The sequence below is a fragment of the Podarcis erhardii genome (assembly GCF_964252035.2).
Source record: "Podarcis erhardii genome assembly, chromosome: 17".
Lineage (NCBI taxonomy): Eukaryota > Metazoa > Chordata > Lepidosauria > Squamata > Lacertidae > Podarcis > Podarcis erhardii.
In genome coordinates, this window is record NC_138515.1 from 1444061 (window position 1) to 1467603 (window position 23543).

Consider the following 23543-nt stretch of genomic DNA (forward strand, 5'->3'; position numbering starts at 1 on the left):
GGCACCCTCTGGTCGAAACCACCCCCCCCCCATGGCACCCACCTGCAGGGATGCCTGTCCACAGTTGTGTTCACACGCCATGAGCCAGAGCTTTTGGCTTGCCATGGTTTACTGGGAGCAAGCCATGTGCTGCTGCCCCCTGGCCAATGGCGCTGCTCCTTTCCTGGTGAGCGCAGGATAAGCAGGTTGCCTTGAACTCCTGTTGCCTCCAAAACGGGGGCTGCAGCCTGTTTCTCCCCAACAAGCCACACTCGCTACTCAATCTAAAGCTACGTTTTGTTATGTGTGAATGGGGCCTGTGTATCTGTTCTGATAGTTAAAAAATGTTTTTTGAAAAAAATCCAAAACAGATTGGATGTGGGGTTTTTAAAAAATCAGTTATTGTGTCTCTGAAAAAACATAACCAGGCTTAAAATGAAATCTTGAGTTTAATACAAACATGTTAAAACCTTCACTTACAATCTTTTAAATCTGAATCATAAGCATTCATTAAACACATTAAGTTAAAGTCTATCTATCTATTAAAAAGAAGATCGGGGGCAGGGAGAGATGTTCACAATTTGAGATATGAACATATTCTAGAGCTCAGGTAGCTGGGGTTATAAAGCAAAAGTACAGTTTCACCCACGCGATAAAGAGGGTGGCTTTTCCTGTTGATTTTAGTCCCTGGCTCCAGGAAGAGGGCCACAATAAAACACAGGGCTTACTGTGCCATTTATCGTTCTTAACCTCCAAAGTCAGGTATTTGTAAGTCTCCTAACCCCAACAGCCCAGATGCTGACTTTCTACCCCATGGAGAGGTGCTTTTTAGAAGTTCTGGGCAATGCTGGTGATTTGCAGCAATGGCCTGGATTAAAAACTTAAGAGTGAATCTGGTCCGCTGACTATCTACCCATCTGACTTCTCCTCTGCAACTGATTTGCTGGCCCAGAGGGGAAAGAGATGCTCCAAAGCGGATCAAGGGGAGCCTCCCAGTCAGACCACTGGTCCAGCTATCTCCAGATTTCCCCCACTGACCTCTCCAGGGTTCTCTCCAGGGTTTCAGGCAGCCCCACTTGGAAATGCTGGGGTTGAGCCTGTGACCTGGATATGCTCTGCACCTGAGTCATGGCCCCTTCCCCAAAGCACTGAGGCTGCGGCTTGGGGAACCTGCAACCATTTGCCGAAAAGCAACCCCCGCCCTCCGTACAGCAACCCCCTTCCCTGCTTGAGGGGTCCCTCAGTTCCTTTGGGGCATCAGTATCCACCTACGCTGTTTCCTGGCACCTCAGACTTTGAGCTGACCTCACAGCCACACGCCAAGGAAAGTCAGGAAGCCTGGGAGGAAAATGCTTCATGTTGAATGTGGGCACACAGAGGCAAACCACCATGGGCACAGCTATGGTATTCAATTCCCCCACTGCTTGGGGGTCGCTTTACAAAAGCACTTGGGCACCCTTTGGCACTGCGGCGGGGGGGGGGGGACTGGTTGCCCTCTGGAATTTGTGACTGTGGGCCATGCTGGCTGGGACTGATTGGGAGCCCAAGAGCACCTGGGAGGACCAAGGTATCCCCCCCCCCACTTTAGAACCATAGAGTTAGAAGGCGGGACTCAAACCCTCAACCTTGAGATTCAGTCTCATGCTGTACCAGCTGAGCTATCCCAAAATCTGCCCCCACTCCCTACATAGTTTCCTCTCATGACTTTCAGTACCCAGGCAATTCGTTTGCAAGTCAAAGGCAGAGAGAGATTGTTTTCAGGGGCTCCTCTGAAGATATGGCACTCCTGGCTGCCAAAGCTGCAGCGTACCAGAGCTCTAGCCCTGCGCATGCCTGGGAAGCACAAGGCAGTGTCCACGTCACCCCTGCATTTATGGGGCTGATGTGCAGCTTTATGGGTAGATTGCCATGCAGAACAACCATCGCAACCCCATGTCCTTTGCTGCATGTATATGGGGGTGTGCACACAGGTGAGACAACTGGAAACCAGAGGGATGATGTGAGGAAGAGTGTGTCCACCTGAACTGTCAGAAGGGCTGCCATCCCACCTTCCTCTGAGTTCCAGGAGTCCTTGAGGTCTAGATACATGCCCCCTTTTGTGTAAAGGAAACTGACTCTCCACAAGCCAGCAGAACAGCAAGCCTCCTGTGATGCAGATAGGTAGGTTGTGGTTTGGCAGGCCTGGACAGAGGGAGGAGGACATCATTCAGATAGGGCTTAGCCTTTTTTATTACACCATCTCCAGCTCCTTTTCCACAGACCACCATCCTTCTTTCACCCCTCCCATGATTTTCCTCTCCTACTGAAGTTCCCAAGCAAACAAACAAATGAAACCTACAACATCCTGGAAACAGGATAAGCCCCATAAAAGAATACACCTGGGGACAATGAAGCCAAAGTCATTGCAGAGCAGGGATGTTTCAATGTGTTTCCTGCTTTGGCAACCCCCTAGTAGGACTGCAGGCTTTGGAGTGAGAGTGAAATCCAGGTGGACACCCCCAGCCCCAGCGTCTCTCTGCACACAGACCTGGGCGATACACCCGGATGCCAGGGATGCAGCTGCCCTCCGGGCACTGACGGCTCCTCTGTCCCCCCAGGGAGGGCCGCGAGTTGCACACTGGCCTCGAGGGGGACGTGACCTTTGGTAGCAGTTCCAGTCTCGCCACGTTAGCTGTGGAGCCGCAAGGCAGCGGGGAAAGCGAAGGGAGTCAGCTCTTCGTTGTGACCCACCCGATGGAGGGTGGGCTCAGAGGCACTGCGCTCAATCTTGGGCAAAGAACGTTGGAGCGACTCAATGGAGGCCAAAATCTGGAAGAATGGGAAATGGAGATCAGACCAGAACTGTGCCCCTCCCCACCAGACACTACCTTAGCAAGCCCAGGTTCTGGACTGTGGAGGTTTAGGCCTAAATCAGCAGTGTGGGGAACTGCAGAGTGTCTCAGGGCCCATGCAGGTACTCAACTTTGGCATTTTGTTTTGTTGCAAGCACGTCTCTGGCCCTTATTGCTGCAATGGTGGTCTTCAAAGCAATGGGGTGTGAGCTGCATCCCTCTGAATGTTTCGGAACTGGCTCCCATCAGCCCCAGTGAACCCGGCTGGTGGTCAGGGATGATGGGCTTGTAGTTCAGCAGCTGCACAGCCAGAGACTTACCAGCCCTGCTTTAAAATTGTAGGCAACCTCAGATGACACCAACATGGCCACCTCAGGATTTGCTGTGTGTGCTTGTGCTTCAATGCGTAGCTCCTTCCCACTTTTCATAACTAGCCAAAGCAGAATGACATTTGCAAACGAAAGTAGTACACGCAGATCTTGATTTGCCCAATTTGTATAGGAAACATGCCTGCGTTTTGCAGGATTATTATTAAATGCAAATAAACGGAGGCTCTCCAAACTAAAAGCTAATCAAAGGAAGGAAGGAAGGAAGGAAGGAAGGAAGGAAGGAAGGAAGGAAGGAAGGAAGGAGCAGGTAAGGGTGCATCTGAGTACGTGCAAAGTTCCTTGCCATTTTCCTGGAGGATCCTTACCAGTACCTATATTTTTGTGACTTGTGGTTCTAAAGCAGTTTGAACCTTAGGACTCTCTCTTTAAAACCACTATGTGTACTTCATTGTTAAACAGATGTGCTGAGCGCACACAGCAATTCTATGGGAGCCATAAAACATGGTGACGTTGGCTGAAGAATTAGTTCCTTGGGTTTAATACTTTTAAGTAAAGTTCCTTGAGGTTCTCAGAAGGTGGGATACAAATGTGACGATCTGTCAGTCAGCGCACATGTCCATGCCTGTATCTGCCTACAGACTCACCTGAGGAAAGAGGGGTCTCTCTTCACGCTTGAATTTAAGGCAGTCGCCCATCAGCCTGCGCATGGCCTTGGGGCAATTGCTGGGCACCTTGCTTAGGTCAGGGGACAGGTACCCCCGGCCAACCATGAATATAATCTGGAAGGAGGGAAATAAACCACCCATTACAAAAAGAAAGGACCTCTTGGGATACAAGGCCCCCCTTTCCCCCACCTCTTTAAGCCCAGTCAGAACCACCACCAGCTCTGGATAAACCTCTTCCCTTTGGGTGCATTTGATTGGCCATCCTGAATAAGCGTGAGACAAACCTGGGGAGAGTGTTGGGAGGGTTTCTTGGCCAGCCCCCCCAAACACGTCTTCTGTCCTTACCTGGTCCCGGTTGTTGATGTGGCTGTAGGGGAGGGTCCCGGAGAGCAGCTCGTAGAGAACAACTCCATAGGAGTAGACATCTGACTGGAAGCTGTAGGGGTTGGGGTCTTGCATTCGGATCACCTCAGGGGCCTGTGGGAGGCCCAGAGAGGGCAGGCATTAAAGTCTGCTGGGACAGGGTGGGGGGGGATACTGCTGCTTCGCCCCAACCCCTTTTCTCCTCTGGCTTCACAACTTCCCCCTGCCCCAATTCCAGCCAGAAGCAGCCCCCACCCCTGGCAAAAGCTCACCATCCAAAGTATGGAGCCACTGGGCTGCTCCACCTGCTGCGAGCTGCTCCAGCGCGTCTTCACGGTGGCAAGGCCAAAGTCGCCGATCTTCACGGTCAAGCCTTCGTGCAGGAAGATGTCTGAGGGCAGTCGGGTGAAGGAGCGTCGCGTGGGATTCTGCCTGGCAGGACCTGCCGCTCCATTTGCCCCAGAGCAGGGAGGGCTGAGCTACAGAACTATCCTACCCCCAAGCTCCTTGCTGAAAACCTCCCTTTTACTAGCGGGGCACCTGCCATTTTGGAAACTCCCTCCAGCCATGCAGGTCAAACCAGCACAACCCCCGCTCCCCTGTCCACTGCAACACCCATCAGGGAGCCCCGTGGGGCAGCCAAACTCCCTGCCACAAAAGGCGAGGTGGAAGGGAAGGATACTGTTGGATTTGAGGTCCCGGTGGATTATGTTCTTAGCATGCAGGTAACTGGGAGAACGAGAGAGAGATGGAGTGAGATAGTTTATCAGCATCCTTGGCTTGCAAGCTCATTTGCAAGGGCGCCACACCTGCCTCTCACGTGCCAGCATGCTCAGAGGGAGGGAGAACTGGACCCATCGAGGGCTGTTTCCAAACAATGTATATTTTTCGTTTCCCGTATCTGGCTGCCCTAGTTCAGAATTCCTAATACCTCTCACTTGCCCGGGGGAGGATGCAGAGCACCGAGTGAGCGAGCAGAGAAATCTGCCTCTGGTACAAAGGTAAAGCCGGCACCCCTTGCTCTGCCAGCTTTTGCCTCCGGCTCCACCCACTGCTGGCAGTGCCCCAGAGGTTGCCCAGAGGGGCTGGTAAAAGTTCCCTGGCTGTAGACCCCTCTTGCAGCACAAATCCCGCATCAGGGCAAGGGTGCCATCCAGGGCATGAAGGCAGCAGCCCTCTCTGCCGTACTCCAGAAGCCACCCTGCCTCTGACTCGGGAGCTTTCCCGGCCTGCACACTCACGCCATGCCCTGGGCCGTCTGCCGGGCCACGTCAATGCGCTGCACCATCTCCAGGGGGGTTTCTTGCACATGCAGGTGCTGGTACAGGCTGCTGCCTTCGCACCACTGGGTGATGATGGCAAAGTTGGGGCGGGTCATGAAGCCCATGAAGAGCAGGATGTTCACGTGGCGCGTCTTCCTGCAAGGAGAGGCCAGCGTCAGAGGTCTCCTGGCCAGCATCACAACCAGGCTGCCTTCCCCTCCCCACAGGTCCCTGCTTACCTGAGCACCTGCATCTCGTTCTTGAAGGCCTGCACCTGCTCGCTGGTGGGGTTGGTGACCTTCAGGATCTTGACCGCCACATCCCCGTACCAGCGGCCCCGGAAGACAGTGCCAAATGACCCAGCGCCTATGCGCTTCAGCATTGTCACCTCGGTATGGCAGACTTCCCAGTAATAGCTGGAGTCCCGGTAGCCCAGGGATTTCTGCAGGGAGGCAAAGGCAGGCCAGGGACAGGGAGAAAGAGGGTCAAGCCCTTCCACAAGGAGGCCCTGCCCCCCCTCCCCGACACACCAAAACCTCTCTGCCCCCGCAGCTTAGCCACACATTTCCTGACAGCAGTGATTCCCAAACTGTTTTCCCTCAGGCACACTTTCAGAATAAACATTTGCTCACCCCACACTGAATTTTTTTTTATTGATTAGAAATACACGGGGAAACAAAAAGAAGCAACTCCTTGGACTGCTTGATTTATAACACAGAATTTATAACTTGGGGCATCCAGGAAGTATAAAGCAGTGCAAGTTGCAGAAGAACGTGAATCCTTCCAAAAATATAGTTATAAATATGCCTCTCCTTAAGTATATACACAAATTCAGTGAGAGCTGTGAACTTGCTTTTGCCAGGAGTCCCATTTATAGTAGGTCTAATTTAAAACAAACTAACCCTCATCTCCTCATCAACCCAAGGAAGCCCTTCTCTGTTTTCATCTCTCATATTTGTCAGAGTTGAAAATCCCTGTTCACAACAATATGTTATGGAGCACTGCGGAAGACGAGCCAATGCTCTTGAAGAGAGGCGGGGGTGCTGTTTCTGGCTGTAAAGCCCCCAAAGTATATTTTGATACCATATACTACACTGAAATGTTTAAATGTTTCTTTGAGTGTCCTTGAATCTTCCCTCCACCCTCGGCCCCCTCTCCTGCCACACCAGGGGGGCGCACCAGACCCTCTGACAGCCACTGATCTGGGGTCACCTTCCGTCATGGCAATGAAGTTCAGTCTCTTGCCTCACAATAAGAACATTTGGTAGCCCTTTGAAGTGCCCACGGCACATCCATTAGCCCCACGTCAAAGTGCCACCCCCCCCACTCACAGGTTTCTTCTTGTCTTCGGCAGGGGCCTTGCGCTCCCTGGGGGACTCGCCAGGGGACTTGGGGTGGGGGGAGCGTCGGCCAGACGAAACAGCAGCCATGCTGGAAACGGGGGGAGCCGGCGGGGTGCAAGGAGGCGGCTCAAGCGCACCTGGGCCTGTGGCGAGAAGGAGGGTGGGCTTACTGCAGGGTGCTCCCTCACAAGCAGGCGGACAGGAGACCATTTCCTTACAAAGTGCTTGGGGGCTTCCAAATGCAGAGTTCTGATAAAGGTGGGTAAAACAAAATGCGGTGTGTGGAGAGAGGGAGGGCAGACTGGAGGGTCACCAAGGAAGCGGACTGACTGGCGCTTCAGGACTGACAAAAGGAAGAGGCCTCTTCTTCACGAGATGCACAGGCAACTTATATAGAATCTGCTGCCACCGGACGTGGCGGCGGCCACAGGCTTCGCCTTTCCCAGCAGGGTGACTCACCTTCCCTATGTGGCAGGACTACAATTCCCATCAGCTGCAGCCAGAACACCCGGCGGTCAGGGATGGTGGGAGTCCAGCAACATCTGAGGGAGCCCCGGTTCCCCCGCCCATGGATCTGTGGAGCGGGAACTGAGCATGGCACCCGTGCTGAGGGAACAGTGGGGGCCCAACCTCTCTGGAACCGTCAGGCCAGTCTGTCATCTTGGCCAGGCCTGCCTCCTCTGACGGGCAGCATCTCTGGCAGGAGGGGGCCTTTCCTGTCCCCCACTAAGGATCCTCTAGCACTGGTCCATCCCCCCTGTGCTAGTCCTAGCTGGTACCTCCCCCCATGGCGCCTCCAATCAGCGCTGCCCTGGGAGATCTCTGGCCCGGCTCCCTCTCCTCCTCCTCCAGGCTGCCCCTGCCCACTCCCACCAACCTTCCCCATTCCCAGCAGACACTCACCCTCTGTGTTGTGATTCCTGCTTAGGAGCTGGAAGAGAAAAGGCAGAAGATGAACAGCTCTGCAGGCAGGCATCTCTGGAGAAGAAAGCGTTGGGGCAGAGAGAGGGGTCTGCCAGCCCCTTCCCTTTCTCCGGGGGGATTTGGGGGCAGCTCTCAACTTTTTCAGAGTGCTCACATGACTGAATGCTTTTCCACACAACTCCTTCTGCCGCCCCATCCATTCACAGATAAAACCAGCACCTCAGAGAGGTGTTCTAGCCTGGCTTCCCCCCCGGCACACTAGTTTTCTCTGTGCAGAGATTCATTCGTTCGTTTGTTTGCATGGAGAAGCATTCCATCAGACCTGGTGTCTGAAATGGTACACAGAATCATAGAATTGTAGAGTTGGAAGGGACCCCGAGGGTCATCTAGTCCAACCCACTGCAATACAGATTTAGCACCTCTGTAAGAATTAGCCCACCATCAACGACCAACCCATCAGTATTATTCCAGGCTGGGACAGAATCTTCCCCTAGGTTACATTTGCTCCTGACCTGGGAGACTCTCTCTCACACACACACAAAACCTCAGATCACTTATGGCATTTCTCCTCTGTGTATTTAAAGACTGCTCTAAATCCAGTTTAAGGGCCACCTGGGAAGTGTAGCTCTGTCACTTCGTGGGCACTGCTGTGCATATGGCCGGGGCTACATCTCTGAATGCCAGTGGGGAGAGTCCTGGTTATTATTTATTAAATTCCTATACTGCCCTTCGTCTGAGGGTCACAGGGTGGCTTACAACATAAAGGCACTAAAACGCCTCACATAGTAACAAACAAAAGCAAGAGAATGGTAGACTTGGAAGGGGCAGGAGGCCCATCTAGTCCAACCCTCTGCAATGCAGGAATCTTTTGCCCAAGGTGGGGCTCAAACCCACCACCCTGACATTTAGAGTCTCCCGCTTACTGCCTGAGCCACCCCAGATGCAAAAGTGGAGCAAAAGGCCAACACCTGGAGTGTGACGGGTCCCGCCCCCCAAGGTCAAATATGTGCTCTACCAATGAGCCAGGACAGAAACTTCAGAGTGAAGTTCTCCTCCCCCCACAACAAAGTGCCTCACCTCAAGCATGCCGCTGTCCACGGGGCTGGTGGTACTGACCATGTGGACATTTGGGGTGGAGGTTGAGCGGTGCCGTTGGAGCTGCTGCCCACCCCCATGGAGGCTGAGGAAGCCAAAGGCATCTGGGCTGAAGGGGGACGGCTTTCTTGGGCTGCAAGAGGAGGAGGAGGAAGGGATGACATGGCATCCAAGCCAGGGGGGGGCACACTAACCCTCCAGCAGTTCAGGCGCACAGAGGATAATCAGGTCTAATAGCAGATTTATACTTAAAAAGAAGAGGCGAAGTGACTTTTGCTTGAGTTTATCAAGCACAAGTCATTGCTTGATAGTTATGCCCTGGACATAGTGGCTACAGCTGCTCTCCTCTCAGAGTGCGGGTATGCTTTTCTATATTTAAGGACTAGTCCCCCATACTTAAGGACTAGAAACTTATCTCCCCTGCATTTTAAAACAAAAATCAAGCTTTCCTTGAAGAGCAAAGAAAACTGCCTTATATAGTCAGACCACAGAGTCCATCTAGCCAACAAAGACTACCCAGGTTTTCTGAAGGCTCTCTTTTCTAGTCCTTCCTGGGAATGCCTGGAATTGAATCTAGAACCTTTGACATGCAGAACATGAACTACAGCACTGGGAGGACACAACAACCTGGGTGTGTGATAGCTTAATGCTTCCAGTTCAAAAGTCTCCTGCACAATAATGCAACAGGGATGGTCTTGCATCATATGCGCTGTGAGTGGCAGATTTAGCCTGGTGCCCGACCCTGCTCCTCCGTGGGTCCATGTTGCTGCTGGCGGCTATTTCTAGATCACGATCCCTTGCACAGGTGGGGAGCGAGCAAGACTCTTACCCAACAGCTTGAGGGGTCTCTGGTTCGTGACTCGGCTGCACTGGGGTAGTCGGGACACTGTCCTGCCAGAATGGAGGGTGCTGCCCCGGATCATGGCTGTAAACACTACATGAAAAGGAGAAACGGGTTGTTAAGACTGGATACAAGGGGAACAGGGACTGAAGCAGGTGCTCCAACCAGGGGGAGGGGGTTGTGGGGAAAGGGGATACTCACGGCTTATGCGAAGTGGCCAGGTCCAAGCAGACCGTAGGCACTCGGCTGCTGCAGTGCTCGTGGAACTTGTAGCCACAAGTCTGGCAGCGGAAGCCATGGAAGAGGAACTTCAGGCAGAAATCGCAGAAGACCAAATTGAAGTAGGTCTTCCGCACCTGCCCAGAAGAAAGAAGGTCCAGGTCAGAGGAAGGGGAGGAGAAGCGCAAGGGGAGTTGGGGACGGAGCGTTCCCAATATGCCTGTGTGTGTGTCTGTCAACACGCTGCGTGGACACCCAGCAAGGCTGGGCAAAGGAGCCCAAGTCGCCCGCATGCAGAAAACACGCCCCTTTGGTGTAACAAGTGTGGCCTGTATTTCCAAGCCTTTGCTCCAGGGGGGACAGTTCTGCTGTGCGATTCCACTGCACAGGCAGGGCAGCCTCTGGGTCTAGGGCATTCCTGTAGGGGAACGTTCCCCATTCGGGTGCCCACCGGGGTGTTTTGGACTACAACTCCTCACTGGTGAGCATGCTGGCTGAGGGATGGGGGGGGGGTTGCAGCCCAGAACATCTTTGAGGGCACCAGGCTGGGGGAAGTGGCCGCGTGATGCTCTGGAGTGGGGAAGGGGCAGCTGGGTGTCCACAGGGCTTGGGGTGTGTCTGTGTTTGTGTGTGCTGGCAAGGAAACATGCTGCTGGAGGGCCTCCTGTGACTCACAAAGTTGTGCATAGTAAGCGGCAGGTCCTCCAAGACTTCCACAGAGAGCTCGGCCCCCTCCAGGTTGACCAGGTCCGTCTCCCAATCTGTGATGGTCTTTCGCCTACAGAGAGAATCAATGCATATGCAGCTGTGACCCAAAGCCCGCCATCTACTGCAGCTCCTCCCCAGAGACAGCCACAATGCTGCTGTAGCTGATCAACTGCACGGGGGGGGAGGGGGGGACAAACCCCATGAAATTTCTCCCCACTCTGGTGAGTTCCAAGTCGACTGCTAATGCTAACCACCACACGTACACCAGGTTAATATACTGCAAAACCTAACATAATGCAACGCTGTAAGACGCAAGAAATCAGCCATTTTCCATAGTGGGGAAAATGGACACAAAGGTGATGTTCTCGGACCATCCCATTCCCTCGTTCCTGAGGGAGTCCTTGCACTAAGACAGCAATCTCTCCACCTCTGCTCTGCACTGGGCTTGGGGCAATGAAGCATCCACCACCGGTGGGCAGAGCAGGGAACGAACATTTAAAAATATTCCAACAGCTCAGGCAACAAAACCTTCAGCATGTTTAGAGCCAGATTCTGTGTAGAAAGGGGAAGCTGTCAAATCAGCTGGGATTGAAACTTTGCATGGACCCTAGAAGACACTGGTGTAGCTTTTTGGGGCAGGCTGAGGAAGGGGACCGTGCAGAAGGGTACGTGAATCGGCATTCCTCTGGGCTTGAAAAGCCACAGTCCATTTCAAATTGGATTCCAACCCACAGGAAATGGTGCTCACCTTCTGCCCCACCTGAGAGCTCTCCTTTGCCAGTCCACCCACTCCCTTCCCAGGTGAAAAAGGCAACCCACAAACCTGTTACACTGCTAAGGGTGGGAATGAGTCTGGCATGCTACCACTAAGGCAGCAGGCTGTCCCACCTGAGCTCTGCAAGCAACCTGGGCAGGAACTCACAGAACCCCTTCTGGTCTAAAGCCTTTTCTTTTCCGGAAAGGGTTGCGTGCTCATCTTTTCAGAGCAGATGGAGAGAGAAGACAGGGAATTGGGCAAGGGAGCTTTGGAGGACACAAGGGCCTGCGAGCTCTGACTGGGTGGGCGTGGCCTATCCCAGCCCTGCCACCACTTCCCCTATGGCTGCAGCCCCACCAGTGTGTCTGTCTGGGGAGACCTGGAAAGCCTTTGCAAGTTCATGTGTAAACTCCAACTGTGAAAAACATTTCGATTGGAAAAAAAGATCAAAAGGTACAGCACATCATTAAAAAACAAAACAAAGCTAAGTAACTGCGTCCAGACCCCTGTCCAGCTGGATGGGCTTCCTGGCAGGTTTGCAGGAGATGCACACGACAGAACTCCTAATGCTGCCTTCCTCAACCTGGGATGCTCTTCCATACGCTTTGGACAACAACGCCCACCAGCCACAGCCATTATAGCTGGGTTGATCATAGCTGGGGCTGATGGGACTTGTAGTCCAAAGCATCAGGAAGGGGGGCATGCCAGGTTGGGGAAGACTAGACCTCCGGGTTCATCTAGTCCAGCCTCTTGTTTTCGAAAAGGGCCAGGGTGATGCTTCTGAGATTCTTTTTTTTTATATAATAATTTTTTATTAATTTTCCAAATTTTAAGACAAAGCAACAACATACAAACATCAACAAATACAAACACACAAATATAATTTCTTAACCTCATTTTCATAAACCTCCTTTCTCAGACTTCCCCACACTCTTTCTCAGACTTCCCCACACTCTTTTCTCAACATCTGTCCTCAGATTTATCTCAAAATAGTCCTTCAAAGTTTTTTGGGCCTTTTTGTAAATCTCAGCATCTCTGAATAGGGTGTCATTCATTCTCCATCTGAAGGAACCAGCTGTTGTTAATTTCATTTCCATCTTTACTGCGTTATGGTCGGAGCATGTCTTTGGGCAGATTTCCACTTTTTTTATCCTTGGAGCCATTCCACTAGTGGTCCATATTTGGTCTATTCTTGTCCATGTCATCTGTGCCTCTGAGAAAAATGTTCCCTCTCTCTCAAGAGGGTTTCTTGTTCTCCAGATATCAATCAAGTCCATATTTTCAGTCATTTCAAATAAAGTCTTAGGTAGTCTCCCGTCCTTAGAAACCACCTGTCTTTGTGCTTTGTCCATATTGGTAGAAACCACGCCGTTCATATCTCCTAACAAAATCACCTTGTAATCCAGATAGTCCATTAACATCTCATGCAATTTCTTGTAAAACTCTGCCTTCCCTTCATTTGGTGCATAAATGCCAACTGTCAAAAATTTTTCTCCTTGGATTTGTATCTCAATTGCCAAAATTCTTCCATGTTCATCTTTAAAAATCGGTTTTGGGGCCAATTTCTCCTTTGCATAGATCACCACACCTCTTTTCTTGACTTTATCTGATGAAATAAATTCCTGTCCTAATCTTTTGTTTATAAGCAATCTTCTATGTGCCCTTGTCACGTGGGTTTCTTGTAAGCAAATCAAATCCAATTGTTCTCTTTTCAAAATATGAAAAACCTCACGCCTTTTTCTGGGAAGATTCAATCCATTACAGTTCCAAGTTAAAAATCGCAGAGACATTGTTAATTAGTTACCTCCAGCCGCTCCCTGCGGCTGTTCTTCTTCCGTTGGTGACTTAAGCCCAAATGTCAGGTTTCCAAGATCTGTATCGGAGGTCGAGTCTAGCACTCCTTTCAAAAGGTCCTCCTCATTTCTGTCCAGGAATTGTTCTTTATCTTGCACTGTTCTTATTTTAACTTTCTTTCCTTTGAAGTTAAAAGACAAACCTTGTGGAAATTCCCACCTAAAAGGTATGTTGTTCTTCTTCAGCAGGTCAACCAGATTCTTGTAAAAAGTTCTTACCTCCAGAATGTATTTTGGGATGTCCTTGTAAATTTGCACAGAAGCATTTTGAATCTGAAGAGTTCTCTGGTAATGCAAGTTTAGTATTTTATCTCTTTCCTCTTTAGATCTCAAAGTTATCAGACAATCCCTTGGAATCTTCCTGCCTTGCCTTCTGCCCAATCTGAAGGCGGATGTTATCTTAAATTCTTCTTCCTCTGAGTTTACCTGCCAAAATTCTGAAAATTCTTTTGTGAGAAAGTCCACTAGGTTGTCCCCTTCACTTTCAGGGACCAATCTAAGTCTTAAATTTCTCTCCTTCCTCTGCATCTCCCACAAAGACAAGGCCGCCTCATGTTGGTCAAGCTTCTTGCAAACTGGTATTAAATTTTCCTGTGTGGTTTCTGCAGTAAATTTAGCTTCTTCCGCAATTTTTTTGATTGTGGCGTTTTCTTGAACCAATTTATTTATAGTTTCTGTATTAGATGTAATGCTTTTGGTATTTAAATCTATTTTTTTTGTAAGTTCTGTCAATTGTTTAGCGTTTTCCGTGCTCTGCTTTGTCAAGTTTTCTAAGGATTCATTTATTTTAAGTAGTGCTTGTGTCACTGAATCCATGAATACACCTATTCCTTTTTCCTGTCCAGCTGTGCCTGTTGGCAATAAGCCTGATATTGAGCCCCTTTTCTTTTGTGCAGCTTTAGCTTTAGATCTTGTTGCTATCTCTTCTGCGGAGCCGCTCATGTCCCAAGGTCGTTCCCACAGGAACAGCTCTTGAGTGGAAAAATCCAGTGACTTGTATTTTGACAGTCTATGTTACATCTGTTACCTTTCAACCCTCTAGAGGGAGCAATTCAGTGTATCCAGTAAGCAGAAGAAACAAAGAAACCAAAAGCCCTCAGAGGGAGAAAGTTTTTAACAACAATCTTTCAATCTTCTAATTGCAACAATGTTGCTTCCGTAGAGTCCCAAAAATTATATCCAATAAAGTCTCCGCTTTGCAGCAGGTCTTATCTGACAGTCCCCTGTCAAAATGTTTCACCTAGGCAGTCTGTTCCCAGAGTCAGAGACAGCAGAAATTTTTCCCTTAAATTTTCTCTCACGCAGGTTAAGCCAAATTCCCTTTTCTTCCCCCCCTGCTCCTGCTTGCTGGGGGGGGGGGGAGTTGAAATTCAATGTCAAAGTTAAACAGTTCAAAAAGTTCAGAGTTGCTTTTCCTTCAATTGCAGCTTTCTAATTCCGTTGCTTTAAGAGTCATGCAATCCGGGGGAGGCAGACTTCCTTTATTTACCGTCCCCGATTTCGGCCAAATTTCAAATACTTTTTTATAGTCCCAGTAAGGTTTCCAATCCTACTTACGTGTATTCAATTTCAGTTCAAATTTCAGGAAGGAATCGGCGCTCTCCACCTATGGCGACGCGGCTTCACTCCACGGGCTGGGTAACAACTCTCAGCACCGCACGCACCCCGATGCCACTCCGAAGCCTTTAAAAAGGCTCCTTAATGGTAAAGGGGGGCGCAAATGGTGCCCACCGAGTCTCCTTGTTCACAGGCTTCCGCGCCTGTGATTTTAGGGGTCCCCGCTTCGCCGTAGCGGTCAGACCCGAACTCGTGAAGCAGTCCTCCTCCGGAGATCGAAGGGAGGACCGCCATTAAGCGCTGGCGCCGACCGGAAGTCGATGCTTCTGAGATTCTGCCACAAGGGCATGAAGGCAACAGCCTTCCCTGCTGCTGACCTCGATCTACACTGGCCTCCAGAGATGGACTGCTTTGGATGACGGACTAGATGCATGTAAAACTTCAGATCTGGACACCCATAATGCAGAATTTCTGCGTGTGGATAGGGCAGGCCTTGGGTACAGTGTGCTACATTTCGTTTGCTCTTTCCTATACCCAGTCAGGTTGAAGACCCTCAGCTCCCTGCCTGCCTTCCCTTGCTTCCCCGGCCAACCTCAGCAGCCACCTCCTCTCCCTGACGGGAGCCACTCACCCATCGCTCTTTTTCCTGTAGACCACACAGCAGTCCTGGTTGAGCCCACGGACCTTCAGGGCCTTGTCTAGGGAGCTGTAGACAGTTGTACCCGGCCGGACAGTCACCTGAGAGGAAGGAGGGAAGCAATCGGTGTGTGCAAGACAGGATATAGACAGTTGGGTGAAGAGGGAGATGGTGCTGAACTGACCTTACAGACACTGTTCTCAACATGCAGCTCTGAACTCCACTCTGTCTCTGCCTTCCTCCCATTAGTCTGAAGAAGGCCCAATATGGACAGGTATAGAATAGAATAGATTGCCAGGACTTAGAGCAATCTGGTTAGTATCGGGGCAAGAAGCAGGATCCTTTGGTTCTGGGTGCCACTGGCCCCATGTGGCAAGCTGTAAGATGCACCTTTGAGCATCTTCCTGGGGCAAGAACTCTCAGGCCCTGGACTGGCCACTGGGCTCTCCTGGAAAGAAGGCCTGTCATTAGGCTTCCTGGGGTCTTGGCTGAGCAACACAATTTTTCTGGCTCTGATCCTTGGTTTGGCACCTGCCTGCTTGCTTTGAGACTTACTACATGGCAACAGGCCAATTAGGATCCATGATAACTGGTTTCAACAAATCCTCCGCCCCTGAACCAACTCTAAATCCTCCTCTGCGGCTTTTATTATCAAACATGAGCCATATCTGATGCACTGCTATATATCATCTCAGCATTTGTTTTCAATTTTCTGTACCGTTTGACAGCTGACACAGAATGATATTCTTTTAAAAGATGACAAGAAATAGTTTTTTAGAATGCAAGGACACTTGTTGGAATTTCTGATAGTCTTTGACAGATGTTCCATCTTTGGTTAAAATCCAGTCATGGCGGCCTCTGAGGCCTAGACCCAAAAAGTTTTGGGCTCTACCACCTCACAGAATTACAACTCTTAGCAACTTTCAGCAAACTAAAGTATCCATAATTCTTGGGGGGGTGGGATGTGCTTTAAAAATATAGTGTGCACACATATTCAGCTAAGTCCTACTCCAAGGAACCCCACTGAAATTAGTGAACTTAGAGTAGTCATGTCCCTTAACTTCAGTGGGTCTGCTTTGAGTAAGATTAGTGTTGAATACCCTTCTATGATATGATAGTCCAGTTAGGAACTGTTCAGGATATCTGAACTCACTACATGGTCAGTCCCAGCCTCAGTTCTCCCACCTATAAAATGGGAATAAAAAAACTCAACTTGGAGATTTATTAAAGAACCCCAATTACATCTATTTTAAATAAATAAATAAATAAAATCCCACTTTTCAATACAGATGTTCCAAGGCAGTAGTCCTCAACCTTTCCAAACCCAGGATTATGTATTTAGTATGAATATTTATACTCTGCCTTTATAGTTCAAAACTGAACTCCTCAAGCACATTAAAAACCAACCAACACCAGAATGCAATGAAAATACAGCAAAAGCAGATGATTAAACAAACAAACAAAATCACAACAAACCAGCAAAATTTACCTGGAAACCCAACTTGCAAACAACGGGACCTACTTTTATTTATCTTTTTTTTTTTTTACCATGCATGTCTTCCTTCCTCACTTTCATGCCTTCTCTTTGTTTTTCTGTTCCTCCCCCTTTCTGCTCTTTTCCTGCTCTCTCTCTCTCTCTCTACCTCCATCTCTTTCCTTCTCTTAAAAAAAGGAAGCAAACATGAAAAGAATGGCAATTCTGTTGCCCTAAACTGTGGCGCACTTTAGGTCAGTGCTTGACCCAGTTTTGGGTTGTGATCCAGCAATGGAAGATGGCTGCCCTAAAGCAAGAATGGGGCCTGGGAAACCTGTGCTCCTCTTGCTGGACTCATCCTCATCCCTGACTGTTGGCTGTGCTGCCGGGGGTCCAACAACACCTGCAGGACCACAGGTTCGCCTCCCCGCTGCCTCGCCAGACGCTGTCTGAATAGCTATGATCACACACAGCCTCTCATGGCCAGAAAGTCTCGCTCACCACTGTGCGCTGTTGATTGGGGAGGTCCACCTTGATGGTGCTCCGAGCCTCGGCCATGGCTCTGCCTCCGAGCCTTTTCCTGCGAGAGGCAAGCATCGTCGTCATGCTGTGGGAGAGAGGCAGGAGGTCTCCCCTCCCACCCCCACCTGAAGGGCCGGGGTCTGGAGAGGAGGAGGAGGAGGAGAAGCCATTCGTGAGCGTGCCGCAGGAGGAGTTCTGACTGCGCCTCATCCAGGGGCCTGCAAGGAGGAAGATACCAGAGGCAAACGAAAGGGGTGGCCTCCAGGTCCCTGTCACAGTATGCATGCTTTTTAGCAACAAATATAAAAGAACAGACAGAAGTGCACACCCACAGAATTTTCATATGGAGCACAATCTGCTACCCAGCACATGAAGCTGGCGCCCACAGGCTCCCAGATTTAGCTTTCAAACAAACAGCAGTTTCCTAACCCCTCATGATTGTCTGACGCAATCTCCCAGAAAAGCATATCGCTGGCAGCAGGTAACAAGCTCACTGTGATCACTTTATATGTTAACTTGTTTTGAAACAAGACTTCCTTTATGTGAAAAAGCCCCCCCCCCCCCGCTTTTGGGGGTCATCCCTCGCATGACTGTTGTTGTGGAGCTGTTGTTGTGGAGCGTGTGTTCACACAGTGCTGAGCTAGTCAGGAAGACAACACTTCGTTTGCACCCCGACGAGTCATGTTAACAGAGGACATTTTCTTATTGTGTTCCCAGCTTAAGAGAAGCACATTCTCTTTTGATATAGAGGAAAGTAACTGCATTCTGAATTAAAGTGTAAGCAGCTCCAGGGTGGCAACAGTATTAGCAAATACCTGGTCTTCTCACAGCACCAAGTTTCACCAAAGAAATGTGTTGGACATAAATGTTTTCGTGCTTGAAAACACACATATAAATGTTGTTCCTATAATGCATTTTCTGCTCCTGTGCTGCATAGTACATTTTGCTGAACATGCCAGTGCCATTTACCATAGAGAGGTAGACTCATGCAAACCCCACAACAGCCAATTTTGTTTTGCTAAAAAAGCATTGGAAGATTGCAACTTTGGGAACGGCAGGGGTCTGAGAAGGCTCAGCCTCCGTTATCCTGAAATTTCACTATCTAATTTCACAATCCCCATCTGCTATGCATTTGGCTTCACCACAAAAGACTTCCCTCACCCCTTGCAGCACAAGCCAATCCTTAACCCTGCCTTGGTTCTAAAGCCAAACAGCCATATCTACTTCCAAGCCACGCCAACCTCCCAGCTAAGCAAAACTTTCCCATGAGCCCACTACCTCCACCTTCCCAAGGCAGGTGTCAGGGAAAATTGGAAGGGCCAAAATTCCCCACTCCTGTTCTAAAGAGAAGTTTCTGTCACATAAAATCACCTAACCATTATTTAACTACATGATGCTCTTTTGCTCAGAGGCCTGTGGGGGCCATAGAATTGTAGAGTTGGGTCATCTAGTCCAAGCCCCTGCAATGCAGGATTCTCAGCTAAAGCAGCCATGACAGATGGCCATCCCACCACTGCTTAAAAACCTCCAAGGAAGAAGAGTCCCCACCCTCCCAAGGGAGACCATTCCACTGTCAAACAGCCCTTACAACCAGAAAGTTCTTCCTGATGTTGAGTTGGAATCTTCTTTCTTGCAACTTGAAGCCATTCGAGTTCTACGCTCCAGAGCAGGAGAAAACAAGCTTCTTCCCTCTTCCATGTGACAGCCCTTAAGATATTTGAAGATGGCTATCATATCTCCTCTCAGTCTCCTCTTCTCCAGGCTAAACATACCCAGCTCCTTCAACCATTCCTCATAAGGCTTGGTTTTTTTATCCTTGATCATCTTGGTTGTCCTCCTCTGCACATTGTTCCAGTTTGTCAACAACCTTCTTAAACTGTGGTGCCCAAAATTGGACACTGGACTCCAGGTGTGGTCTGACGAAGGCAGAATAGAGTGGTACTATTACTTCCCTAGATCTGGACACTAGACTTCTGTTGATGCAGCCTAAAATAGTATTAGCCTTTTATGCTGCTGCATCACCCTGTTGACTCATGTTAAGCATGTGGTCTACTAGGACCCCCAGATCCTTTTCGCATGTACTGCTAGTAAGCCAGGTACCCCCCATCCTATATTTGTGCATCTGGTTCGTCCTGCCTAACTGCAGCAGCTTATATTTGTCCCTACTGAAATTCATTTTGTTAGCTTGCACCCAGTTCTCCCATCTGTTAAGGCCATTTTGAATTCCAATTCTGTCTTCTGCGGCATTAGCTACCCCTTGCAAGCTTACCCTTCCTTTGCCCAAGTCATTTGCAGCTTTTCACGAACCCCATGCACACAGCCAATCACCATGAAGGGCCTGAAGATGCTGAATGCTACCAGCAAAGTGAGGAGAAAAACCAAAGGCAAGTGACAGCAAACAAGCTTTTCCTCCTCCTTTTTGTGCAATAATGTTTGAGCAGGAATAGTACCCTGGAGCAGCGAGAACTTGACATTTGAGCAGCTGTACCCTGGATAATTTCATCTGCTCAGTTCCAGTTTTTTTTGGGGGGGGGTGGGGTGGAGAGAGAATAAACATTGGGGCTTCCTGGAGTTGCCAGTATCAGCTTGCTTCAGGTCCACCCTCAGGGAGTCTTGGTGGCTGCAAGCTCCACTCTGCAGCTCCAGCGTCATTACAGCTCCAGCAACAGCAGGCTACCTCCCATCAGAATAAAGGGGTGTCCCCGACCCTCCCCACTTGGCTGTCAAACTGTTCTCTGATAGACCTCAGAGGCTAGTGTGGGAGGCTTGTTCACAAGGAGTGTGTTCTTTTGAAAGAAATAAATTAGCACTTCCGTCACTCAGGCGCCAATTAATCACAGGCATTAGGCGCATCATGCTGCTACTGTCCCAATATTGAAACAGAAAACACACGACACAGGTTTGCAGCTGGGAACTGGGATTATTACAAGACTTATGAAGTGAGGATATAGCAGCTAAAATGAAGCTGGCTCTGGGATCCCTTGACCTTGAAATACAACTTCTTTCAGAGTAGGCTAGAGGACACCTGCAGATCTTGAATTTATCTGAACAAATTTATTTATTATCGAACCTCAATTTATTTATCATGAAATTCTGCAAAAGCTTGCAGGAATAACACTATCACTGCCTGACTAAAAGTGAAACTGGTATGAAATTTACGGCATGTAATGCCCTAAGAGAAAACTTAATGAAAATGATTTATAGGTGGTACATGACACCAGTCAAGCTTGCAAAAATTTACCATTTGCCCGAAAATAAATGTTGGAAATGTAATGAGACTGAAGGTACCTTCTTTCACCTTTAGTGGACATGCCCAAGGATTAAGACATTCTGGGAGATGATTTATAATGAAATGAAAAAGGTATTTAAATATACCTTCCTGAAGAAACCAGAGGCCTTTCTCCTGGGCATGGTCGGCCAATTGGTGCAGCAAAAATACTCATCGCGAAGTATTGGAAGACACAAGATTTACCCACCCGGGAAGAATGGCAGATGAAGTTGATGGACTATATGGAATTGGCGGAAATGACTGGCAGAATCCGAGACCAGGGAGAAGAGTCGGTGGAAGAAGATTGGAAAAAAATTAAAGATTATTTACAGAAATATTGTAAGATTAATGAGCTTTAGAAAAATGGTGGAATGAAGTTATATGGCTTTGGCAGAAATGTTATAAGGAACTAGGTACAGATAGACTGTTAATGTATTAAAGGGAAAAAACAAGGTTAGAATATGTTAAGATTAATTACAGGACAGAAAACAGAGGAAGATTGAAAGGAGTTGCTGAAACAGTTAATTGAAGTGGAATACAAAAAGGGAGGTGTGAGGAAGTCAATGAAACAAGTGAATGAAAGATAAGCTTGAAAATATTAGAAGTGTTTTTAATTGTTCTTGTTTTGTTTTGTTAATTCAATGTTTTATGTAGTGTTTTTGTTTTTGTTTCTGTTTTTGTATTGTATTATATTGATCTGTTTAATTCTTTTTCTTTCTTTTTGTAATCTTTAAAGTCTTAATAAATATTATTTTAAAAAAAATAAAAAAGTGAAACTGGTAAGAGGCTGCTTACTTCTATAACTTGCTTTTGAAGTTTTATCGAAACCTTGGAAGCCACTGCTCAAAAAGCTGCATCTCATGAATGCACCTGCTGCATTGCTGACAACCCCCCCCACACACACACACCAACACCAAAGCTGCAACACAACTGCTTAGTGTGTCTAAGATGCAACTGCCTCTTTATACAGGGGTCTCTTGTCTAACACCAAAAATGCCACTGCTTTTGGAACAAGGGCAATTGCTATATTGGGATCTCTAATTTGGAGAGGAAACGCCAGTTGATTTTAGGGCAAGGACTGAAGAAAGAAAATATCTCTTGCAGGCAACTGTCAGTCTTGATCCTGTAGTCCACAGGCAGCCAATATGTTGCCTCCCAGAGAGGTGGACTACAGCTGCCAATTGTCCTGACCACTGGCCATGCTGGTTGGGGCTGATGGGAGTTGGTGTCTGACAATATCTGGAAAGCCTCAATCCCCCCCCCCCCCTGCACACTTTCTGCATGAAATGCAGCTGCGTCCACATGCAGAGTGGGTGGCAGCCTGGGGGTGAGAGGGACCCCTCGTGCCAGGAAGCCCCGGCCCAGGCCACCAGCATTCATCCCAGCGGAGACAGAGGTCGACGTGGGCCTAAACCCGGCCAGGGAAAGGTAGGAGCCGAGGCTAAGGGCGCAGCAGGATCCGCAGGTCTCCGCCCTTCCTCCCTTGGCCATTTTGTGGCTGGCCTCCGGGCTGCCAGCTCTCGGGCTGCCCTGGGCGGAGAGGCGGCTCCAGCCCCGCCAAGCCCCGGGCCAGCCGGGCAGCATGCCGGGCACGGGGAGGCGGCGCCACCGCACCTGCCCCGACGCCGCCCTCCTCGGGGAAAGGGGCCCGCGCGCGCCTCCCGCGGAAGACGGGGGGGCGCCTGTCCTGGGAACCGAGGCCCCGCGCAGCGCTCCCGCCCCGCCGCCCCGAGCCAGGAAGGGAACCTCCTACCTGCCGCCGCGAAGCCGCCGCCGCCGCCGCCGCCGCCATCTTGTCCGAGCCTCCGAGGTGGGCGGGGCCCGGGCGCTGACGTCGCAAGCCGAGGAGGGAACTCCCTGGGGGCGGGGCGGGGCGGGGCGGGGAAGGGCGCTTAACGCCTCCTTCGCCGGAAGGGTGTGGAAGGGACCCCCGAGGGTCATCCAGTCCCTCCGCAGCCTCCTCTTCTCCCAAAGAAGGGGGCGGAGTTTTAGGATCAGAGTCTTCCTTCTCCGAGATGGGCTCCCTTCCCGGGCAGACGAGCCCCATCTAAGACCTCCCCCGTTTGGCCTGCGCGGCCAGGCTGGCCAAGCCCTTGGGGGGGGGGGGCGCAACTGAATCAGTAAAATTCAATACAAATCAACACAAATCTTAGGTTGTGTGTCCACCTAACAAAAGTCAGCCCCCCATGGGGTCAGGACTTTGTTGGGGGGGAGGACTTCTGTTGCGGGGGGGGCAGAACCGACGAGATTGGTCAGTAAGTTACGTATTTCTATTGTTTTGCTTAATGGGGGGGCAGCTGCCCACTCTGCACCCCCTTGGTGCACCCCTAACAAAAGCCTGCCCCATCCACAAATATCCTGGCTACGCCCGTGGCAAAGCCACACCCATCTAACATCAGGTGTGGGGTGCATGAAGATGCAGCTGTGCCAAAAGGGGTTTGCAGGCACCTGCAAAGCTTCGTGCAAGACCCGAGAGTCGCCCTGGCATGGGGCTAGGATTGCGTGGGTGGGCCCCAGTAACTGAGCACATAATGGGTGCTGAGCCACCTGGGCATTGCAAAACCAGACCACCAGGACCACGACGATGATGATAAATAGCTTACCACGCTGCCAAATGGCAGAACCATGCATCTATATATACGCAACCGAAGCCAACACACTGTTAGTAAATGCAGCTGGTAGCAGAGCAAATCGCTTCAGCTCACCCACTGACCATGTTACGGACTAACAAAAAATGTAAAAAGATATCCTGTCATCAACCTCTGTACAATGGCACTACCAGGCACGATACATAGACCAGGAAGAAAAAAATCACAATGAGTTGCAAGCTAGTTCAGTTCCGGTGCTGAAACGACAGCATTGGCGATTCAAGGGCAAAAGAAGAGTCCTGCTGGACCAGAGCAAATGTCCATCTAA

The 23543-nt window shown here is 49.8% G+C and overlaps 1 protein-coding gene across 2 annotated transcripts; it reads right to left on the reverse strand.

The window, feature by feature from the left end:
• Positions 1–409: 409 nt before the first annotated feature.
• Positions 410–22457, reverse strand: ARAF (A-Raf proto-oncogene, serine/threonine kinase). Of its 2 annotated transcripts, XM_081844617.1 has the most exons (16): positions 22381–22457; positions 17339–17577; positions 15358–15464; positions 10527–10629; positions 9834–9988; positions 9621–9725; positions 8774–8924; positions 7676–7703; positions 6761–6915; positions 5669–5871; positions 5409–5585; positions 4850–4896; positions 4440–4558; positions 4150–4281; positions 3784–3918; positions 410–2787 (listed from the first exon to the last, which is right to left on the reverse strand). In XM_081844617.1, the coding sequence occupies exons 2-16, from the start codon at positions 17567–17569 to the stop codon at positions 2647–2649; spliced, it is 1989 nt and encodes a 662-aa protein (XP_081700743.1). In that variant the 5' UTR covers positions 17570–17577; positions 22381–22457; the 3' UTR covers positions 410–2646. The 2 variants fall into 2 exon arrangements, with proteins under 2 accessions (XP_081700743.1, XP_081700742.1); XM_081844616.1 differs by lacking the exon at positions 22381–22457 and having other exon boundaries at positions 17339–18507.
• Positions 22458–23543: the final 1086 nt, after the last annotated feature.